Raw genomic sequence first — 22,758 nt, forward strand, 5'->3', positions numbered from 1 at the left:
TATAATGTCTGAATTAGGAGTGACGTCATCAGAAGAAGTTGACCTTCTGGTTAAGTGGCTCGGACCAAGTTCTTCGGCTCAGGCTCTAAGGATTCGTGCTGCAAATGCTGGTGACCCATCTCGTTGTTTGAAGGAAATTTGGGACCACCTAGAGGACCGTTACGGTAGCCCTGAAATTGTTGAGGACATGCTAAAGCGGAAAATATCTGCGTTCCCCTGGTTGTCTTACAAAGACAACAGGCAACTATTCGAACAATCGGACATTGTTGCTGAGATTGAATCCATCATGAAGAATGAACGATATCAAGCAGTGTTTGCTCATTACAACTCATCCTCTGGTGTGAACCCTGTAGTTTCCAAGCTGCCACCCAACCTCCAAGAAAAATGAACAAACGAAGCAAACAGATATAAACACTCACATGACATGATATTTCCCCCATTTACAGTATTTGCTACCTTCATGAAGAATATGGCCAAACTCAGGAATGACCCCAGCTTTTGTTACAACACAGTAACAGAGTCTAGTTCATCAATGCCAAAGGGACATAATCGATCAGCTGCGCCTCATGTATCCAGCAGGAAAACTGAGACTACAGCATCATCACCCGCAACAAACATAGGAAATAGGTCTGACCTTTGTCCTATTCACGGAACAAAACACACATTGAACATGTGTCGTTCATTTCGCACAAAACCAATTGATGAACGCAGGGAATATCTGAAAAACAATGGTTCCTGCTTCCGCTCCTGTGGACCACACAAACATATCCGGAAAGACTGTCGTGAATCAGTGAAATGTACCGTGTGCAAAAGTGACAAGCGCCCTTCAGCCCTTCCTCCCAAACCACACCAAAACTCTTAAACTTATGGAGGGGAGGGAAAATATAGCAACGTTATTTCGTCTTGCACCCAAATATGTGGTACTCACACCAACATGAGTAAGTCATATGCGAAAATTATACTCGTGAAAGTATATCCGAAAGATCATCCAAACCACATTAGGACTCTGTACTGCCTGATTGACGACCAAAGTAACCGATCTTAGCAACAACTACCTTCTTTGATGAATGTTGTGTACAAAGCCAGTCGTTGGAGTATGTTCTTTCGTCATGTGCAGAAAAGGTTACAACCCTTGGCAGGAGAGCGAAGAGCTACATAGTTGAAAGCATGGACAAAAGTTGTAGTTTCTTACTTCCTGAACTTATTGAGTGTAAAAATATTCCAAACAACCGGGAAGAAATCCCCTTACCAGACATAGCCAACCGATTCTCACATCTACGAGATATCACTTCATGCATACCAGAATTACGACAAGATGCCGATATCGAGCTTCTTATAGGAAGATATCTTATTGAAGCCCATCATGTTATGGATCATAGAATTGGATCGAAGGGATCTCCCTATGCGCAGAAGCTGCCATTAGGGTGGGTCATCATAGGTGAAACGTGTCTCGGAAAAGTACATCGTCCTACCATTGTTCACGTCAGTAAAACTGCTGTTCTCGATAATGGACGTACTACTTATTTCTAACCCTGTCAAAGTCACTTAACAGTTGATGTGAAGTCTGAACCAATATTCGTCAAAACACAAGCAGATGAGACTCCTGGCCTCTCAATAGAAGATGATAGGTTCTTACAGATGATGAAATCGGATTTCATTAAGGATGAAAATGGATAGTGGACTGTTCCATTACCATTTCGTTCCAATCGCTTAGCATTGGTGAATAATAGAGATCAAGCCCTAAGGAGAGCCAGATCATTTGACTCGAACCTTAGACGAGACACAGTGAAACGTCAGCACACCCTAGATTTCATGCAGAAGATGATTGACAATAATCACGCTGAAATTGCACCCACCATAGAAAGGGGACGTGAATGTTGGTATATACCAATCTTTGGTGTGTATCACAAGAAGAAACCAGACAGCGTGAGGATTGTCTTTGATTCATCAGCTAGATACAACAATCAGACACTCAATGATGTCTTGATGAAAGGTCCCGACCTTACCAATAGTCTACTTGGAGTCCTGTTGCGATTTCGACGAGAATCTGTAGCAGTGACTGCAGATATACAACAGATGTTCTACAACTTTAAGGTTGCAGAAGAACACGGAGATTACCTGCGCTTTCTTTGGCATCAGGACAATAAGATTGATAAACCGCTCATAGACTACAGGATGACAGTTCACGTTTTTGGGAACACGGCATCCCCAGCTGTGGCCACCTATGGCCTAAGAAAGTGTGTAGAAAACGCGGATCAAGACGTGAAGGATTTTGTCAACCACAATTTTTACGTGGACGACGGACTCGTATCTTGTGAAAATCCAGAAAAGGCCACAAGCCTGATCAAAAGGACTGAAAGTGCACTACCGAATGGCGGACATTTACGTCTTCACAAAGTGGCATCAAACAGTACTACAGTGTTAGAACAATTTGATGTAGAAGACCTGGCCAAGGACCTGAAAGACTTGAATTTGAGCTCCGATGATCTTCCTATCCAAAGAAGCTTAAGACTTTGGAACATTAGTTCGGACTTGATAACCTTCCAAGTAACATCAGAAACAAAACCTTTCTCGCTAGTGTTATCCACCATAAACAGTGTGTTTGATCCGTTTGGATTTGCAGTTCCGGTTGTGATTCGCGGGAAACTTCTCCTTAGAGAAATGCTGTCTTCATCAAAGATCATTAACTGGGACGAAACCTTACCCGAGTCATTTGGATCACCTTGGAAATCTTGGGTAGAGTCATTAAGGGATCTTGAGAAATTGTCCATTCCACGGATGTATTGTACGCTATCCTTTAGTTCAGCCAGTTGTCGTGAGATCCATATTTTCTCAGATGCCTCAAAGGATGCGATTGGCGCGGTTGCCTACCTGAAGTTATCTGCTGCTGACTCACACCACACAAGTTTCCTACTAGGAAAGGGAAAAGTAGCTCCATCAAGTGGTCATACTATACCCCGACTTGAACTGTGTGCAGCTGTTTTGGCAGTCGAATTGGCAGACATTATCAAAGAACATCTCAACATAAATACCAAAGATATGCACTTTTATTCGGATAGTCAAGTAGTGCTGGGCTACATTACCAATAAAACTCGTCTTTTCTACGTTTACGTTGGCAACAGGGTGTACAGAATAAAAGTTCGAGCAACCCAGATCAGTGGCACTATGTCCCCACAAACCAGAACCCCGCTGATCTTGCAACTAGAAGACTGGAACCATTCATGCTTCGGGACAGTCCGTGGCTCAAAGGGCCATCATTCCTTTCTGACGAAGGTCAATCACTTAAGCAAGACTTCAACCTAATTCAACCTGACAGTGACCAAGAAATAAGACCAGAGGTGCAAAACCTAAACGTCATGACTGCACCTACAACTGGACTAGACACAGAACGATTTGCTCGTTTCACAGATTGGAGAACTCTTTTGACAGCCATCCGTCTTATTAAACAAATACTAAGAAATATGTGCAGCAAAACATCGAGTGACAGGAACCAGTGTAGCCCCTTTGTTTCTAATGATGAAGCTGAACGAGTCATCCTTCGAGAAGTACAAAGGGAGGCTTATGGAATTGAGATATCACTTATTCAAGATGGGAATCCACTTCCGAGGCACAGCACTCTACTTCCTCTGCATCCGGTTCTAGATCATAACGGAATCTTGAGAGTAGGAGGACGCTTGAAATTTCCCAGCTCCTAAAGCAACCAGTTATCATTCCTAAGGGACATCACATCGCCACTCTTCTAGTGCATTATTTTCACAACAAAGTTGTTCACCAAGGCAGACAACTTACTGAAGGTGCCATTCGCACGGCAGGTTACTGGATCGTTGGAGCCAGACGTCTGGTGAATTCTATTATCCACAAGTGCATCATTTGCAGGAAGCTTCGTGGAAAATTTTGCATTCAACAAATGTCTGATCTCCCTAAGGACAGACTTGCATTCAGCCCCGCATTCACCTTTGTTGGAGTTGATACCTTCGGCCCATGGGACATTGTTTACCGTCGTACAAGAGGAGGACAAGCAAATCAAAAACGATGGGTCCTGCTTTTTACTTGCCTGGTTACCAGAACAGTTCACATAGAGCTGATAGAAGAACTCAGCAGTTCTTCATTCATAAATGCACTTAAGCGTTTCATTGCTATCAGGGGACCTGTTCAACAGTTCAGGTCTGACAGAGGCAACAACTTCATTGGAGCGACACGGGACCTCTCTATAACTGCTAAATTTGCTGAGGATGTGACTGTCAAGAATTACCTTTCTAACAACAATGTCACATGCCTTTTCAATCCTCCCCATGCATCTCACATGGGAGGTGCCTGGGAGCGCCTCATTGGAGTGTCACGGAGGGTACTAGATGCAATGTTTCTTCAACAGTGCCACAAGGATATTACTCATGAGGTATTGTCAACCTTTATGGCTGAGGTTACTGTCATAGTGAATTCCAGACCATTGATACCCATATCATATGATTCAGACTCACCATTACTATTAACACCATCCGTGTTACTTACCCAGAAATCCAAACAGGAAGTTTGCCCATTTCCAGACTTTGGAAAGAAAACCCTTTTGAAACATCAGTGGAAACATGTACAAATCTTGGCAGAAGAGTTCTGGCGCAAATGGAAGACAGAGTACTTACGCAGCTCAGTAAAGGCTATCCGAGAAAAATCACAGTGCTGTTATAAATGTATCTCTGTGCACTTCTCACCATATGACGTTACAATGAAAAAGTACGTCACAGCGTACATGTTCTGATAGTTGTATCGCTGGGAAAGTGTCATAATATTTTGTCGTTATTTACTACTGTTATCAAGTGATAAGCTGTATACGTGAAAATATATCTTGTCAAATGAATATATATTTATAATATATATAATTCCTTTATGATATCAAATTATTCTCCATTTTTACTATATAGTATGCACGAAGGTGATATTCATATTATATTGTGACCTTGAAATCGTCCCTAATCTGAATGACATGCGTTTAAAAATTCCCTCATGTACATAAATTATCTCATATTGCAGAAATTGCGACAAAGTTCAGGTTAATCTGCTATAAAAAACAATATGAATTTTTCTGCTATATAATCTAGATATATTTATGCGTTTGAAAAGTGCGGGGAGCAATTTCTGTCTTGTATATTAACGGTATGATATATATAAGAATGTGGACAACCCCGATAATTCGCTGATGACTGTTGATATGTTGTTAAATTACAACATGGTTAGTTCGAGTATGCATTTGCTCCCAACACTTTTCATGTTAAGGATTTTCATTTTTTTTCCCTGAGTATATCAATAAAAATTCAGCTGATTACCCACACGAACCTGAACTTTTGTTCACAAGTAGGGCCTCTTGCTGTTTTCCAAAAATAAAGTGTTACGTGATATTTAATTGACGTCACGGGAATTTACCATGAGGGGAATTTACGGTAGCTCCGTCACAGTCAACATATGGGTAGTATCGTTTCGGTGTTTAACCGTAACAAGTGTAATGATACCTGTGAATTTGAGGTGCAATTTCACCCCCATGATTATTCTGCATTTGACTATGGAAGTCCTTAACCTAGATGAGTACATCTTCTTCAGTCTCGCAGAAAATGGGAGTCGGAGAAACCAAACATGACTGTTGGGACACTTGTTTTGATGAAAGACAACAGTTGTGCAAGAAATCATTGGCCCACAGGAATCGTTCAACGCGTTTTCCCCAGTGATGATGGCAAAATTCGGAAGGTGGAGCTCAATATAATGCGTGATGGAAAACCTATTACTTTCGTCAGACCTATCTCAGAGCTTGTGTCACTTATTGAAGCTAACTGAACCTCCTTGATTATCACCTTTTTAAGTAATATGTGTAAATGTATCAACATGTTTACTCAACTGTGCATTTTGTTACTTGTAATTGGTTCATTAGTGTTGATTTCTTTGAAATCAGGAGGGGAGTGTTCCGGATATTGATCCGGTTTCTTCTCGACTCTTAGTATGATAGCGTCTACCGCCATTTCGTCATGTATGTTTTATTTACCACTTTTCCTCAGATTTTTGGTGCTTATAAACCACAGAGTAAGTGTTTGCATTGTTGATAATGATCTTTTGTGTTCATATGTTCTCACCAACTAGGTATTTGATATATTTAATATTATAATTGTTGAAAATATGTTTGTTTACATGCTCGCACTTGGTGTACCTATGTGGGATTTAAATTGTAGTCAATAACGTTCTAATCCAGTGTGTAGGTCTTTATACATTAGTATTTAAGCATTGATTATCAGTTTTAAGTGTCTTAGCACGATTACAACTATTAAACTTGCCATACAGTGTATTATACTAGTCAGTTTGTTCAGATATATTTTCTATGGAAAGTCATTTTTGTCATTTTGTAATCAAAATGGATCTATATCAGACATTCAACTGCGCTTTATGAGAAATACTTTGCAAATATTTGTCCTTTATACTAGTCATATTTACTTGATATTAACTTTCATATAAGATATGGTGAACAGTTCTTGTCATATACACATAAATGCTAGTCAGCCAGGACTTTTGTAATGTTACTTTATTTTTGCATTTCAGTTTTGTACCCTCTCAGGAGGTTTGATCAGTATTAAAGATTCAATCCAGTTTTGAGTCGTCGTTACTGTACATTGCTGTTTTTGAGGTCAATACGATGATTTAGACACCTGAGGAGTACAATATTCACCGAGCCCGCATCGTATTGACCTCAAAAAACAGCAATATTGGTATAGTGTCGATCATAATTTATCAATGGCTGTAGAATATTCATTAGATACTGTATATACATGTATTTAAAAGGAGTTAAAATAATTCATGTTGTCTTTGGCTAACACACAAATGCTGTGGAACCTATAACCCTATCCGTTATTTTAAGTTTTTACACGGCTTTAATATGGATTGTCTTTTAGATGACGGATGAAAGTTTGTAAGAAACCAATGGATAGCTGAGAGTGTTCAATTGTAGATTCCGTAACCGCCTCCACAAATTGTGGAAGATGACCTCTATCGCCACCATTACTTGCTGGAGTAATACCCAGGTTCCATGACATTTCAAAGCAAAATTTTTTATAACAAACAAGATTTATAAAAGACTGTGCTCCCGATTGCAACAAGAAAAGAAATGGTCTTGTCATAAGGAATATGAAACCCCAACGTCAAAAATAAAACATTGATGCCAAAGGAAAGGTTTAGCCATAAGAAATGCATATTCAAAATTATGTGCAAGGTTAAAGGCGAAATACAATATGCTCCTTGATTTTTCGATCTATTGGGCATACAAAAATAATTTAAAAACTTTACAGTCGACAAAATTGATACAGGGTCAGACTGTATTTGCAGAGTATATATAACGAAACCATCCAGGAAGTGAGGATAAAAGAAGTCACAATTAAATAGATTAATGTTTAGTTTACAATCTTTACAAGTATAATGAACTAAAATCTTTAGAAGAATTGCAAATGCTATATCAAAATTCAAGGGGAGACAACTTCCTAGGTCTTTGTCGGTGGAATTTTGATATTCTTTGCATTCTTTTGTTTTCTTCCGTGTCATCATCGGAAGAGTCACAACCACAAAACTGGCAACATTTGAGGCAAACGCATCCGGCCGCCATTAAAACAGTCATCGATATCATGGTTAACAATGCATACTCCAGGTAGGGAAACCAGTCTGGGAATTCGTATAATGTTGATGTCTCGGTTTCAAGCACTGAAATTGAAACCGAGAATAGTACGAAATAACAAAATATTTGGACTTTCAATTCAATTATGGACTTCCAGCAATATTTTAGTGTAACGAGTATTTGAATGTTTAAAGACATTGACAAACAATTACATTTTTCAGTCATCGGACATAAATCATACATTGAACAACATATGTACGTACGCGTATCACAGTTCTGGCCTGTGTATGATGGCTCACAGATACAGGCATACCCAATGGCCGTGTCAGCACACGAACCTTTCAGGCACGGATTTGAACTGCATCGTATACCAGAGCTTGTTGCCGGTTTTGCTGTGGATGTTGTCGCCGGTTTCGCTGTGGATGTTGTCGCCGGTTTTGCTGTGGATGTTGTCGCCGGCTTTGCTGTGGATGTTGTCGCCGGCTTTACTGTGGATGTTATAGGGTTTAATATTTAATCATATTCATGTATTTATATTACATGATGTATTCGTACTTCATTTGTATTCATATAGATTGAATATAAGCTTGTGTTACCAAATCTTTATGCCGTACAAATGATATAAACAATTGTTACGTGCAATTCATCACCTACGCTACATGGGTAATTATAAGAATGAAGACAGCAAGCGACCCACCCACCCCCCAAAAGTGGTTGTTTTTTTTTAAATTATATATCTCGTGAGAAAATTAATTTTTGTTTCAAACATGCAGTTCTTTTGAAATATTTTCTCTTGGTTGGATACAGTATGAATTAGAACATAATTAGATGGATTGAATTATGTGTGTGTACTTTCATAGGTTAGCATGTTTTGTATTTGGCCCAATTGTAGCTGATACATTGTATTTTGGGTATTCGTGATTTGATGCTTATTCTGTGTTTGATAATGGTAGCGCAACCATATATGAGCACATCGTCTTGATTCATCTCAAAATGTACTGAAATATTTATCCTTTTGAAATAAGTAGTACACATACATTTAGAAATTTTCAAAGGAGTAAAATCCAAATAACGTATATGTAACTACACATGTTTGACTGCAAAAGATAGGAAAACACGTACTTCGCAATCCAATTTATGTTATATTAATGCCTGGGATATCTGTACTTAGTACTGTGTTTTATTGTGTCAAACTTAAATGAGAAATTATTAAAGGTAAAACATTAACATTTTTTTGGTTGTTTTACATTAAATTTGAGATATTTTCAATTAGAGACGTCATTACCACAAATTTTACGTATGCATGGCGCTTGTGCCTGTAGCAGTGAGGGTTCTTTATCATGTTAACGCTTACATGTACCGTGACCTCTTTAATGTCATATCCGAAAGACTTTCACTAATAATAATTATGATCCCGGGTGCTTGGCTAACGAACAGTCGCATACATGTACCTATTGAACGTCTTAGGGTTGACGCTGCGTCAAGATCTGCACAACCCCCAAACTGCTGCCTTTTGACCATTTTAATTTATAAAAATCACTATTTCTCGAATTCAAATTTAAATGAATTCATTCAATAGATCTGTCATCCTTGACACTTACGTGTTCCACAGTCCAATCCGGTATAATCCGGGGGACATGTGCACCGGAAGCCGTGCGGTGTGTCCCTGCATGCACCATGTACACAAGGGTTATCGCTGCATTTCACCAAATCTGTAACAATATATAGATACAAAATGGATCACAAAATTACTACAACTATTTTTCTTAACTTGGTGCAGTTTTGCATTCCTTCAAAATGTCAGATCTCGATTGATATCACTAAAAACTTTTTTGACATCAAAGGTAATGCATGAATCCATCACCTAGGAATAAAAATCCCAAATGATGTGGCACATGTATATGAATTGTAGCCTTTCCAGACTTTTCACATTTTGACATATCTGAGAAGTGTGAAATCGCAAAAGTTCTTTTTATGGTGCAAATATAATCTAGTTTTTTAGGGGGAAAACAGAAGACAACAAAATTGGTTGCTGTTAGGGTAAACGCAAAAGATAATGCGAAATTATCTTGATTTCACAGATCATCTTGTTATATATCAAAACAACGGACAATATCGCAACATGATTTATTTCTTTGCTCAACCTTGGCGAAAGCTGAACTTCATATGTAGTTCCTCATTAGGAGGAGACACCGTGAGTTTCATATCATATCAGGAAATTGATCTCTTCCATCTAGGACTATAATACTTTGTAACTCTATAAAACATGTTCAAACGTAACGAAAGTTGAACTTGGACTGTAGTTCATTAGGAAACTACAAAGTTTCATAACAATATGGTTTACAGCGAATTAGGAAAATTACCTTTATGTATTATGAGAACATTCAAACACATTGATTGAAGTTATAAAATTTGATATACATTAATATATCAATGATGTATGTTTCAATTAGATTTTGAATTACAAGGAAAATTCAAACACATTGATTGAAGTTATAAAATTGATATTCTATCATGTCCACATTTTTTACTAATATATCTAAGAAAGAATAATCAACATTGAAATTTCCTTTCCATCTATGCAATATTATTGTCTTTCAAAAGGCATGTACATGTAATACACGAGTACATGTACTTGTTTTCCCTCAAATTCACAATTTAGTTTAAAGTATGTTGTACAACATCCACTGCTCTGAGCTCATATAAGTGAATTAATGTTTTTCATCCAAGTCCCAAATTTGGCAGTAGTTCTTTAATCTTCGGAACTTGATCAAACATTTTTAAATTTGTGGAGTTGTGGGGGTCATGGGGATATGTCATCATCACTGTAAATGGAGTACCTGTTCAAAATATAGATAAATATATTTAGATATAGCAAAAAAGATGAATATCTGATATACTCAGAATTGTATTTACAAATGTTTATCAAAAGAAAATATAGTACCTCTCTTGCTGTTATACTTGTTGACTCGAAATCCACTTCAACCTGCACTGGTCCTATCTAACCTCCCTTGGTCCTCGGGCTGATGCCTAGGAAAAAGATCATCATAATTGATATTTGCACATTTAGGTCTATATTATACCATTGAGTAATTAGACTGCGTCAGACAATGTGAATTTTAAAATTGTGTCTCAACACATATTCAGTGAAAATTTAGATATTGATGTTTCAAAATTATAAATTGCAATATGAGATGACATGTATATATGTTTTCATAAACTGCCATAGACTTATCATATCTGTTTTATTTACAAAATGTGGGTCAAGAGAAGGGCATACGTGTAGTATACATATCTTACTTATACATACAGTGCATACATTTGCCTATGAGAGGGCATGTGCAGACTTGTGATTAATTTACATTATTTTTAAAAAGGTTTTGCCAACCTAAAACACGAAACCTCAGGTTTGATATATTTCTTAGAACACTGAAATTTCAAAGTAATAGTATATGTATACTATAGTCTAGGGAATTATAATTCAACACATCCCCCCCCCCTCCACTTTCTATCCGGTTCCCTCATACCCCTAGATAGTACAGTGTAGGTCTATACAGATATTTGTTTTTAATTACTTTTATACATGAAGTTCAAGGTATGTTATTTTCGTAACGGTTATTTTCAAAACGATATTTTCTTAGAGCTGTATGACCCGATGTTCATGTATTATTTTTGTACATGATTAATTTAAAGCAGATTAATTACTTTATAAAGTTATTAACTTTCCCTTAATTACATGCTTGAAAACATCTGCATGTAAAAGAAAACAGTGCGAATATTAATTAGAAAGTAAATATAGTGGCTACATATATAAATCATCCCATAATAGACGTCTATAATTAGACCCACGCGCGTCAGGGGAATCCCAACATGATGTATTAACTCATACGCAACTGTCTAGTTTTAAGGCTGAAAGAGCGTAAAACAACGAATTACTAAGAGATATTTGATATTTTTATATCTATTAAACTTATGGTACGGCACTGTTATAACAAAATACACAGCTTTACACAGATAAAACCAGCGAGTGACGCGGTTATTTGTAAACATCGATTTAAAATCAAATTATTTGGGTTAAAACAGGTGAAATAATTTAGGATATGTCGTACAGTCTCATAACTACATACGTGCGATGATTTAATAGCGTTTTTACGAGATGGAAAAAAATATTGTAATTCGGACCATACAGCTTTAATAAAAGAGTTGTGAGAGCCCATGTTTACAAATGTGGTATACATTTACATGACATCCGTTCGTTTACAATCACATGCACAGGTGGGAGTTACACTTTAAGCACACATGGAATACATATATACATACAAAATAATACATCTACTGTATGTCGTGTGTTTAAAATTACAGAATGTTATTATAAATCGCGTTGTGAAATAACAGAGGAAATGTGAGTTGAACTTTTGAATACAAATTTATGGCATTTTTTTTCCCACTCACCAAACGAAACTATGATTTCGTTGTCCAAGTTGAATGCATCCACCAACTTCCTCTTCTTGCAAGAAACTTTGTTTAGCCTCTCAATGACTGTATAAACAGTATTTAATCTCGCAGCATGCTGCACTCGGATATTACGATGTATCAACCAACAACTTTGTTTACGTAGCGCATCTATGTACATGGATTGGAGGTTGGTTTAACATTTCGATTAGCAAAAAGTTTCACACAGATGAAACATTTGATGTACCATTATTACATATATTGACGTATACTTATGTGGTATGTGCATATTTTCTCTAGGCGAGTCAGTCACACCAACAAAACACTTTCGGAACCCCTTTTTGTTTTTCGACTATTCTATGACGGAGTAAGGAATTCCGGAAAATGAATTCACGTGAAAATACACAATTTTTACTGATCACGTGGTTGCTATCCGTCGCTACCTTAAGTACTGGATAAAACTGAAGAACACAGACAATTGTATTTTAAAGGCTTGTTACGAAGACATGTTCACTTATAATAATAACTGGTTAGCTAATTTAAAAGAAGAATTGTCTAATCTGGGTTTAACTTACTTGTGGGACCACAATAGGAACCAAAATATTTATAAAATTATCGAACACAAAATGTTAGATATATATATAGACAAAATATAGTGTGTAGTTTTGAAAGTTCATCAAAGTGTATGCTATAACGGCACCTAGTTGACAAGTTTTGTGTACAATGTTATCTAACAAAACCAATAGACTAGTATAGTAAGCAGCTTATTACTCGTTATAGAACCTCGTCACATTCATTATGCATAGAAACCGGTAGACATAATAATATTACCAGAAATATGAGGATTTGTAAATACTGTAATTTAAATATTGAAGACGAATTCTACTTCATTTTAAGATGCCCTCTTTATAATGAATTAAGAAAAAAATATATTAAACAATTCTATTATGCAAAACCAAGTGTATTTAAATTGACCAAGCGTCTGAGTGTAAATAACATCAAAGAACTGAGTAATTTAGGTAAATATTTGAAATGTGCCGCGAAACTACGTAATGACACGGTTATCAATTAGTACATAGAGCATATTTTTTCCGCATATACCAGATACAGTACATATTATGAATCAGTATAATTGGTTATGAATATCTGTAATATATATATATATATATATATATATATATATATATATATATACTGTGTTTATATATAACTTAAATTTATGCAATGCCATTAAGTGTATAACGTTATGTAAGTTTATGCACTCTCCATATACTGTTCCTGTATATATTATATCTTTATATCCACTGTACTGCCTGTGTACATGTATATATATATATATATATATATATATATATACATGTGTGTGTGTGTGTGTGTGTGTGTGTGTGTGTGTGTGTGTGTCTGTATGTGAATCCAATGAGCCATATGGCTCACGGAAATAAAGAAACTGAAACTGATATCAATATCACAAAGCAGAACGCATAACACGCGAGAGAGACTACCTATTGGATTCACCAGTGAGAGTCTGTTTACAGTAAGTATCATTTCAGGGATCTGTATTGTAAAACAAATATCAACAAAACGTTAACCATATAGCATGTGTCACTATTACTACACCAATTTCAATACAGATAAACAAAATGGCAAAGTAGGTTAACATTATACATAAAATCGGGCTATTTCCACGTTATTCCCACCTCTTTCAAATTCAAAGCATAAATGAAAAGTATAATAATCTTCATATTTATATCATTAACTATGCAACTCAAAAGATAAATGATATGCATTCGGTCTTTCAGATAATAGTCTTTTTAATCAATCTTTATTTTTCAGGGTCAGATCCTCGGTAGAGACATGACCAAGTTATTTGTATTTGTTTATTTAAGTCAAATGTCGGGTATTGTTATCTGGTGCGTTGATATCGTCCGTTTAATACATGCCTATAACAGAACTGACATTACAAGATGTTGTATATTCTTCCACGATATTCATACAGGCAATAAAAATGCCCCACAATAGGTTAACAACTTCTAAAGCACGCACGATAATCCGCTGGACTCTAAAGATCAAACAAACTAATCTTATAACTTGGGATAACAGCATGAAATTAACACTACGGACAGGGCCATATTTAACCGTTCACCTATTAAAGTATAACTATGATCCCATTTACAAATTTCGGCATTCGGGGGCATTAGATACATACATGTATCTCAGTAATTCTTGGGAACAAAACACACACAGTGACATATTTAAGAATAAATTTCATGTTTTAAGATACATTAGGGTATGAACTGCGACACTTCACGCCGGCATACTTAATGAAGTGCATTAGCAAATGATACCTCCAAGTATTTTTAAAATGAAATTTATCTTCTGTATTCACATTCTAATTTCATTTCTGTCGGAATTCCCAGTCGTTAGAATAGACGAACTATATTTATCAAGATCCATATGCACTTTGTTCACAGCCGCAATGCATCCATGAGGAAATGGCTATCATTACATTTGAAAAGATGCCAAAGGCAAAAATATGGATTGATTGTTTTTGAAAATGTGTGTATTTTAACACTTTTAAGATTTTATGTTTTCATAAATACAAAGCTTCAATTTGTCTGGAATTATAAGATTCAAACATTCTTTTTGAAGAATTTATCGATGTGTAATCTCCGGACATTTTACTCACAAACTTAACATAAAAGTGCTTCGTACTTATATTCATGATCAGTTTGTGAGTAAAATGTCCACATCAATAAATTCTTCCAAAAGAATGTTTAACCTATATTACAAAGTTATTATAGAAACTACATTACATTGTGGTCCATTCTTGAACATATATAAATATAGCGACCACGTACATGTATCATCAAACATGAAAATATCATTATCTTAAACGGGTGCACATTTGAAGGATTCTAATACCTAGTTAATAGATTTCATTGAAAAATAAATTGCACTATTCGATTTGCCTTCAGACCGAGTTAAGAGACTTTGGCACCAAACGCTGTATAATACGTGTACCACACTTACTTTCATCATGCGTTAGAAAATGAATGACTCAAAATGCATACAAATACGATAACTGATAAACAAGATTTGGTCTCCTCTAAAAATACTTTAATTCATCAATTAAGATTCATAGTTTTACATTTCTTTTACCTATTACCTCATTTTTCTGTAATAAATTCTTTCAAACTTCACTTTAAGTTAACATATGGGAAAGCATGTCATACGTTATAGAACTTGTGCCCGATCCCAAATGTTCATTAAAATTGTTCAAACCAAATATTAACTTACTTCTTCCAGTCGTGATATAATAATATTAACTTTCTTCTTCCAGTCGTAATATAATGATATTAACTTACTTCTTCCAGTCGTGTTATAATATTAACTTACTTCTTCTAGTCGTGGTATAATAATATTAACTTACTTCTTCCAGTCATGCTATAATAATATTAACTTACTTCTTCCAGTCATGCTATAATAATATTAACTTACTTCTTCCAGTCATGATATAATATTATCTTACTTCTTCCAGTCATGATATAATAATATTAACTTACTTCTTCCAGTCGTGATGTAATATTAACTTACTTCTTCCAGTCATGATATAATATTATCTTACTTCTTCCAGTCATGATATAATAATATTAACTTACTTCTTCCAGTCGTGATGTAATATTAACTTACTTCTTCCAGTCATGATATAATAATATTAACTTACTTCTTCCAGTTGTTATATGATTCGCGCCTTGGGAACACTCTTGGCAAGGTCTAGTCTCTTTAGTAATCTGCGTGATGTTACAATATTCAATCACGTGTTCTCTTGTGAGAGGCTGAACTGTGGCGGGATCTATACATATCGTCCTTTTGCGGACTTGAGTGGCATTTATTCCACAGCTTCCTTGACAATTACCCCATTCTCTCCAACCCAAAACGGCACAGTCTTCATCTTTACCACACTCGTCAGATGCACAGACACCACAAGACAAAAAAATCAAGCCAAGAATAAACACAACCATGACTCGTAATCCCACGTGTTGCTGTTGTGAATTTGGAAGATTGAAAATACAGTACGCGTTTGATGTCATGTTTTAGATAAGGCATAGCCAATCAACGCCTACTCAGCCTGCACTATCTTTTGTGAAAAAGGGTATTCTTCAACTAGTAATGTTATCTCTATTTTGCGTTCCCATGAATGTGCATTTTGCAAGTCAGACCTTGAAAACAAACCTCCACAAACGGGCATAATTGAACATGTGCTTCGGAGCATCTTTAAAGCTATTTAGGTCTTTTTTTGTATTCAATGACATGCAATCAATTTAAAATATCGGTGTTTGATTATTTTCAAGTCCCTAGATAAAAGCTCCTGTGTGACTATAGCTCTTTTGATCGTGTCACACTGGATTTTCCTATAAATTAAGAACTATCGTTATACCAACGAGATTTTATTCACATTTTCTGTAACAGAAGAGATGAACATTATCCATTTTTTTACGAAAATATGTTTTACTTAAATTACTTTGAAGACACAACTAACAAGCGTTAATATTTGCCAATTCCATTGAGGAATCGATTATTTAATTTTGGCGAAAGAATGTTTTTTCTAACTCTACTGAAAAGTAAATATTAAGCAGAGAAATGGTAGCCGTTGTGGTTTCCTAAAAGATCTGCCATCTAAAGTGAGAAAATGTTTTTAACCCATACAAAGATCTAATTTCTATGTATTTACATTTGTGCTACCCGCCGAGTCTTAGGAGAATTTCTGAAGTGTCAAGAGCAGTCAATAAAGCGTTTTTCGTGAACCATGAAGACAAATGTGCTGTTATCTATGTCTCTTGTGATCATATTTAAAATACCTACATTTTATTTTTTAAGTAAACTATCCATCATGATTTAAAATAATAAATTGATCTAATAAAAAAAACACTATAAAAGAAAAGCTCTGAGCTTTGTATAAAAAAATTGTTTCAGTCGAATAAGTGACTTTGTAATACTACTTGCTACCAACTGTTCAAAGGCCAATTACGAATAGGTCTACTTGCGATTTCTATTACAGTAAATTGAGTACTATCGACTGATCCGACTTCGCTCACCGTCTACAGAAAAAATACTCCCGTGATTGACAGATTTAATATATATTTTCATTGAACTGTTCTTTTTGCGATTAATGAGCTTGAAATGTTATATTAATGAAACGACTATATACAAAATCAGCGACCGAGTTTCATCGACTCCCTCTACATGGATTCAGATGACATTTTCATCGGAACAAGATCCCGATAAATATAAAAACGTAACTATATACAAATTATTTTCTTTTACACCTGCCCATTAAATGTTACGAAATTCGAACTTAATCTGTAGTGTACCACTCAGAAACTACACTGCAAGTTTCAAACGAATCCTCGCAAGCACCAATGGGACCACCAATGGGACAGTCAGACAGAGGGACGGACGGAGAGATGGGGAAGAAAACTGTAGTCGCCTTTGGTTTTACAAACCAGTAGGGGACTAATTAAAAGAGCGTTTTAACACAGGACCTCTATCATAGACGTTCGATTTTCATGACGACTGCTTGAAGATGAACCAATTGCTGTCTAATGTTCGACTGACTTGCAATGTATGTTTTATTTTTGTTGTTGGGGGTCTCATAAATTTCCATATTTCTCCAAAAAGTGAATACGTATCCTATACCATGCTGAAAAATAGAATTACAACCACATCTATGGGGAACTGTTCTAGTGGATTAAAACTTACGTATCTCTTCATTATAAAAAAGTGACGTAGTGGTTTCAGTAGTGATTTAGAACTTACATTAAAATGTTACCTTGATCTGTGGAAATAGGAAGTCTACAAATGTCTAAATTTTTCATAGAAATTATCATTACGCCGTTTTGCTCATGTCTGTCAAACATCATAGATGGTAAAAACAATTTCATATAATCATTATTATTTCACTTAATATTTTTATTCCATTAATTCATATTTTATATCAAATTTTTTAGGTCACCTGAGTTTATTCAGGTGACCTATTGCAATTGGTTGTCGTCGTGCGTTAACAATTAAACATTTTTTACTTCTTCTTGATAACAACAATTCCAATTCTTTAGGACAACGGGCTCATAAATGGTAAATTTCAAGACTCTTGAAACATTGGGGCCTTAGGGTCGGGACAAAAACTGCCAAAAATCGACCAATTTTCAAAAATCTTCTTTAGAACCACACATATGTAAGAAAAACTAAATGCATAGTGATGTAGAGCAATGTGGTAAATCAGTTTGGAGTTCATTTTAACACTGTAATACATGTACATGTATGTCAAGATAGTATGCATTAATTAATACACCTATGTGTCAGAATTGTAGGCCAAAGCGAAAAATGTTCTTATTATAATCTTGTAACTTCATATATATGGAAACATCATTATATACAATGTATGTAATTTTCACTTCTATCGTTATGTGGGCATTGCCTTGTACAATGTACCTGAATGACGTAGTCTGCTGTCTAATTCTTTTTATGATTACGTTATTAAATATTGTTTGAATTAATTTTAACCAATCACAATTTGATTTTCAAACCAAGACTGCAAGTACACCATGTGTCGTGGTTGTATTTAACATTTTCTGCTGATTATGCACGCTCCATATCCATATATTGTAAGCCTAACCAAAAGATGACGATTTCAGTATTTGACCTTGTTAATGATTACATGGAGAAAGAGAACAACACACGATCAACGAAAATTGTGTCACTTCCAAATAAAGCTGTAAGCGACTTTACAAGAGCAAAATATTCTTTGAACGAACATTAAATACTTGGTAATGAAACAGCACATCATTTTATAAAATTCGTATTGATTGTTAGAACATGGAGCTTTGCACATTAGATCAAATATTGTGTAACATGTTTCATGCCAATTTTTAAAATACTAATTCTAACTACAAATTACTCCGTTTACCTGATCAAGATCGAGGGATCACGGCAAACAGTGGTGCTTACTCTTCCTATGCAACTAATCCCACCTCCAGGGGGCCATGTTTCCCGTGTTCTCGATTTTCTTTTCTTTAGAACATTACGAGATTGATCATTGTTAGCGATCTTCATTTTATCATTTGCTTTTTTAATGAGAATAAAAGGTGAAGATAACGAACTTTGATCAATATTATAACTCAAATAAGGAATGCATATCCCACTTTAAATGTCTGGTTCTCTGGGTTTTTAAATGTACTGTTTCAATTTCAGTATTTAATCCCCATTGAAAATAAATGCATTCAATATTCACAAATATTAGCTGAAATTCATACTTTAAACATCAAAATTGAAACTTGGGAGCTTTAAAGAAATGTAATTTAGGTTGTTGTTAATACCCTTTATTAGATAATAGGCTAAGCAGGAGGCGCTTTGTTTCATTGATATTTTTACACAGAAATTTTGACATTTGGTCCGGGATACAATGTGTCAATGCCTTTATTAAATCTACATGATAATTTGGAGCCCTGTTTCAACAAAGACAAATACCCTTTTTGAAAAACGTACTAATTATTTTCTCCTATGATAAAAACCAATCCACTTCATTATCTTTGTCGGAAATACTTTAATTTGCCAAAGCGCAATTTTATTTCATTAATTTGAAGACAAAATAATTCAATAAAGAAAACAGGTTTTTATGAACGATGTCCTCGAAATGTATTATAATACCAATTTATGTAAAAATTAATAATTGGGGTGCATTGTTTTTAATCGTGTTTTCATGGATTATGAATTACTCAGTTAAAACTACATCCATTTAAGGAGTTACTGTACGTAGGGTGTATTGTCAATGTTACCTTGGCAACAATCTCCTTTGAAAACTCTGTTACAGACACAAAATTGGTCTCCACCTTCTTCTTTCAGGGACCCGTGAAAACACACCCGACATGGCCTAACAGCGTCTTTAGGATTCCAGGCATTGGTCATGTTACAAAACTTCAGACAACTGTCCATAGTCTGTGGCATGATCACATCATCTGGACAACAAAACTCGCGGAATCTGGACTGCGTTTGAGTGCCACAAGTTCCAGAGCATGTGCCCCATGCATACCATGGGTGAAATATACAGTCCTCATGTTCTTCACACGAACATTTTATGCTTGCGATGATGGAGATGAAAAACAATTTCATGAATAACGAGTCATTCATAATGTCATAGAAAACATTCAAATTCCAATTGCGCTTATCTTAAAATATATCTAAATGTACATGAAATATATCTAGATTGTTTATCTAAAAATCAATTGAGAGCATGACAAGAATTGTTTAATGCATAAACTCTGCAAACTCGTGTTCGTTTCCAGCTGTTTTATCGCAACTGTAATGATCGTTTCTTTCAAACAACGATTATAGATATCTCTGTAAATCAATGTGAATTCTTCTGTAAATAGTAATACTGCCATTTCTTTTCAGTATATCACAAAATATCCCCTCAATGATAAAGGAGGGTTTTATTAATATATGGACTTTTCAATCAATGTGAAAGTCAAGATAGTTACATGTACAAAATACAATTATGCAATTTTCAACTCCTCCCAATGTGTACACATTGCCAGAAGGAAAAGAAAACAATTCAACATCGCAAGAATAAGATGAGACAGAATTAGAAAGAACATTGACCCTTTCAAAGTCCAAAACGGCGATGCGCTTTGCTGGTGCAGGTACATGTATTTATATAGCAAATTTACTTTCAGAAACCGTCAGGACACTAAAAGTACAATAACGCCACATTTCTACCATAGGCAAAGCTAAATAATTTTCGTTACAGTAAAACGATTGACCTCGTGCCAGTTTCCAATAGTTGGAATTTTGGGGGGAAAAGCATTTGACAAAGGGATGATTTCAGCTTCTCCGTCGTGTTCTGCATATGATCAGTTTTTAAATCGAGACAGGCTCCTAACAAACCACTTAATATTACAGGGATTTCAACAGTCTCGTATAAAGTCAGCATTTCGCAAATCTATGGTCGTTATCATATAACCATATAGTTACATATGTCACTGGATCAAATGTTGTCTGACGTGTTTCATACCGATTGTTAGACCTTTCTTGGCACACTGATTTTGACTATGGATAACTTTATTGACTTGATCAAGATGTAGTGCTCTCCGGAGGGGGGGGGGGTTCGGCAGGTGATGCTTACCTCTCCTAAGCACCTGATTGCAATTGCAACCCTGGTATGTCAAGGGGTTCGTGATTGCTCAACTCTTAATCTTATAGAGGAAGTATGAGCTCGATCACTGTTTGTTATCTTCACTTTGTCTTCTTGATGTAAAGTGTAGCAAAGCATTTTAACAGTATAACGAAAAAAAGCTTGCATTTCAAGAACCATGTTCGAAATTATACAAAAATATATATTATCTGCAAATACAAAATTATTGATTCCTGTGAATGTAAATAATGGATAGTGTGCGTAGCATTCTTACAACAGTATATTAGAGAAAGGCCAAAATATGTGTGATCGTCATGTAATCGATTAAAGAAAGTCATCAGGAGCCTACATATGTACATAGCAAACAGGGATTTTCATCATAACGAGCGTCATCAATAGGTGAGAATTTATGACGCCTCTGTGGGTGAACATTTCTTGAATAATGAGACGTAAAACAATATACAACAAAAAACAAAACATTTCTCGTCGTATAGATACGGAAGTATGGTTTATTGAAAATGTTGCTACCTGTACGTAATGCATTGTTTCACTTAAAAAAGCAAGACCCATTTTCAATCACAGCTTTGATAATCTTGAAATCAACGAAACATTGATGTTTTCCGCCACACTCAACAATTTTTCAGTTATCTGGTGGCGCTCAGTTTTTATTGGTGGAAGAGAGAACCCAGATAAAATGTACCTGGGAAGAGACCACTGACCTTCCGAAAGTAAACTGGGAAACTTTCTCACTTACCGGCGCGAGCGGGAATTGAACCCGCGCCGACAGAGGTGAGAGGCTGTGTGATTTTGAGTGCAATGCTCCAACCACTCGGCCACGGAGGTCCCCGCAAAAATGTAGAAAGAAATCAAATTAGCTGATTTTAGTCATTCATGTTAATAAAACCGATGTACGAGAATACGGAAATATGTATATTAGAAATATCAAATCTATTTAAAAAAGAAATTGTATGGGGAGAGGATTTTAAAATTACATGTATCTAAATATGAATGTAGTGGTTTCAACCATCAATGCTTCCCCGACCAAAGTTCATAATGCCTCCGATATTTCATTATTAAACCAGCCAACCTGTAATTAATTGTTTTGTTCTTTACCTGCATCCAATATCCATATAGCCCAACCCCTTTTTTCTGCAACAGGATGTTGATTAAGTGGAAGTATGTTAGCTGGATAGAAATAAAATAACGGGTGTTGTCGACTTGATATATTTATCGCAATTGATTTCATTGTTTCTTACTTCAAATAAATGTTTTTCGGTTTATTGCTTTAAAACATTTTCTATGCATTGAGTAATCCATTTATATAACTGTTGTATTGATATGCACAGTTCGTCGATTATCAGGGTTTCTTCGGTTCTTGGCAGTTATTACTATATTGCGTTTAGTTCTAAATGAGATATGTGTTAAAGTTGTTACATTTCGTAATCTTTTTTTCTTTCTTTAAGAGCTCTAAATTAATTTTGCC

General features: G+C 35.6%; 2 protein-coding genes and 1 long non-coding RNA gene across 3 annotated transcripts; 2 read left to right on the forward strand and 1 right to left on the reverse strand.

The window, feature by feature from the left end:
* The first annotated feature begins 1,167 nt into the window (after positions 1–1,167).
* On the forward strand, positions 1,168–3,695 carry LOC125677392 (uncharacterized). The gene is made up of 3 exons (XM_048915471.2): positions 1,168–1,438; positions 1,715–2,736; positions 3,123–3,695. Exons 1-3 carry the CDS (start codon positions 1,168–1,170, stop codon positions 3,693–3,695), a joined length of 1,866 nt encoding a protein of 621 aa, XP_048771428.2.
* A 2,162-nt stretch (positions 3,696–5,857) lies between these two features.
* On the forward strand, positions 5,858–6,623 carry LOC130052727 (uncharacterized). The gene is made up of 2 exons (XR_008801111.1): positions 5,858–6,063; positions 6,574–6,623. It is a non-coding gene; the product is annotated as an uncharacterized LOC130052727 (long non-coding RNA).
* A 140-nt stretch (positions 6,624–6,763) lies between these two features.
* LOC125683519 (neurogenic locus notch homolog protein 1-like) lies at positions 6,764–18,718 on the reverse strand. The gene is made up of 4 exons (XM_048924758.2): positions 15,813–18,718; positions 9,238–9,348; positions 7,900–8,124; positions 6,764–7,722 (listed from the first exon to the last, which is right to left on the reverse strand). Exons 1-4 carry the CDS (start codon positions 16,177–16,179, stop codon positions 7,481–7,483), a joined length of 945 nt encoding a protein of 314 aa, XP_048780715.2. The 5' UTR covers positions 16,180–18,718; the 3' UTR covers positions 6,764–7,480.
* Positions 18,719–22,758: the final 4,040 nt, after the last annotated feature.

The sequence above is a fragment of the Ostrea edulis genome, chromosome 1 (assembly GCF_947568905.1).
Source record: "Ostrea edulis chromosome 1, xbOstEdul1.1, whole genome shotgun sequence".
NCBI lineage: Eukaryota > Metazoa > Mollusca > Bivalvia > Ostreida > Ostreidae > Ostrea > Ostrea edulis.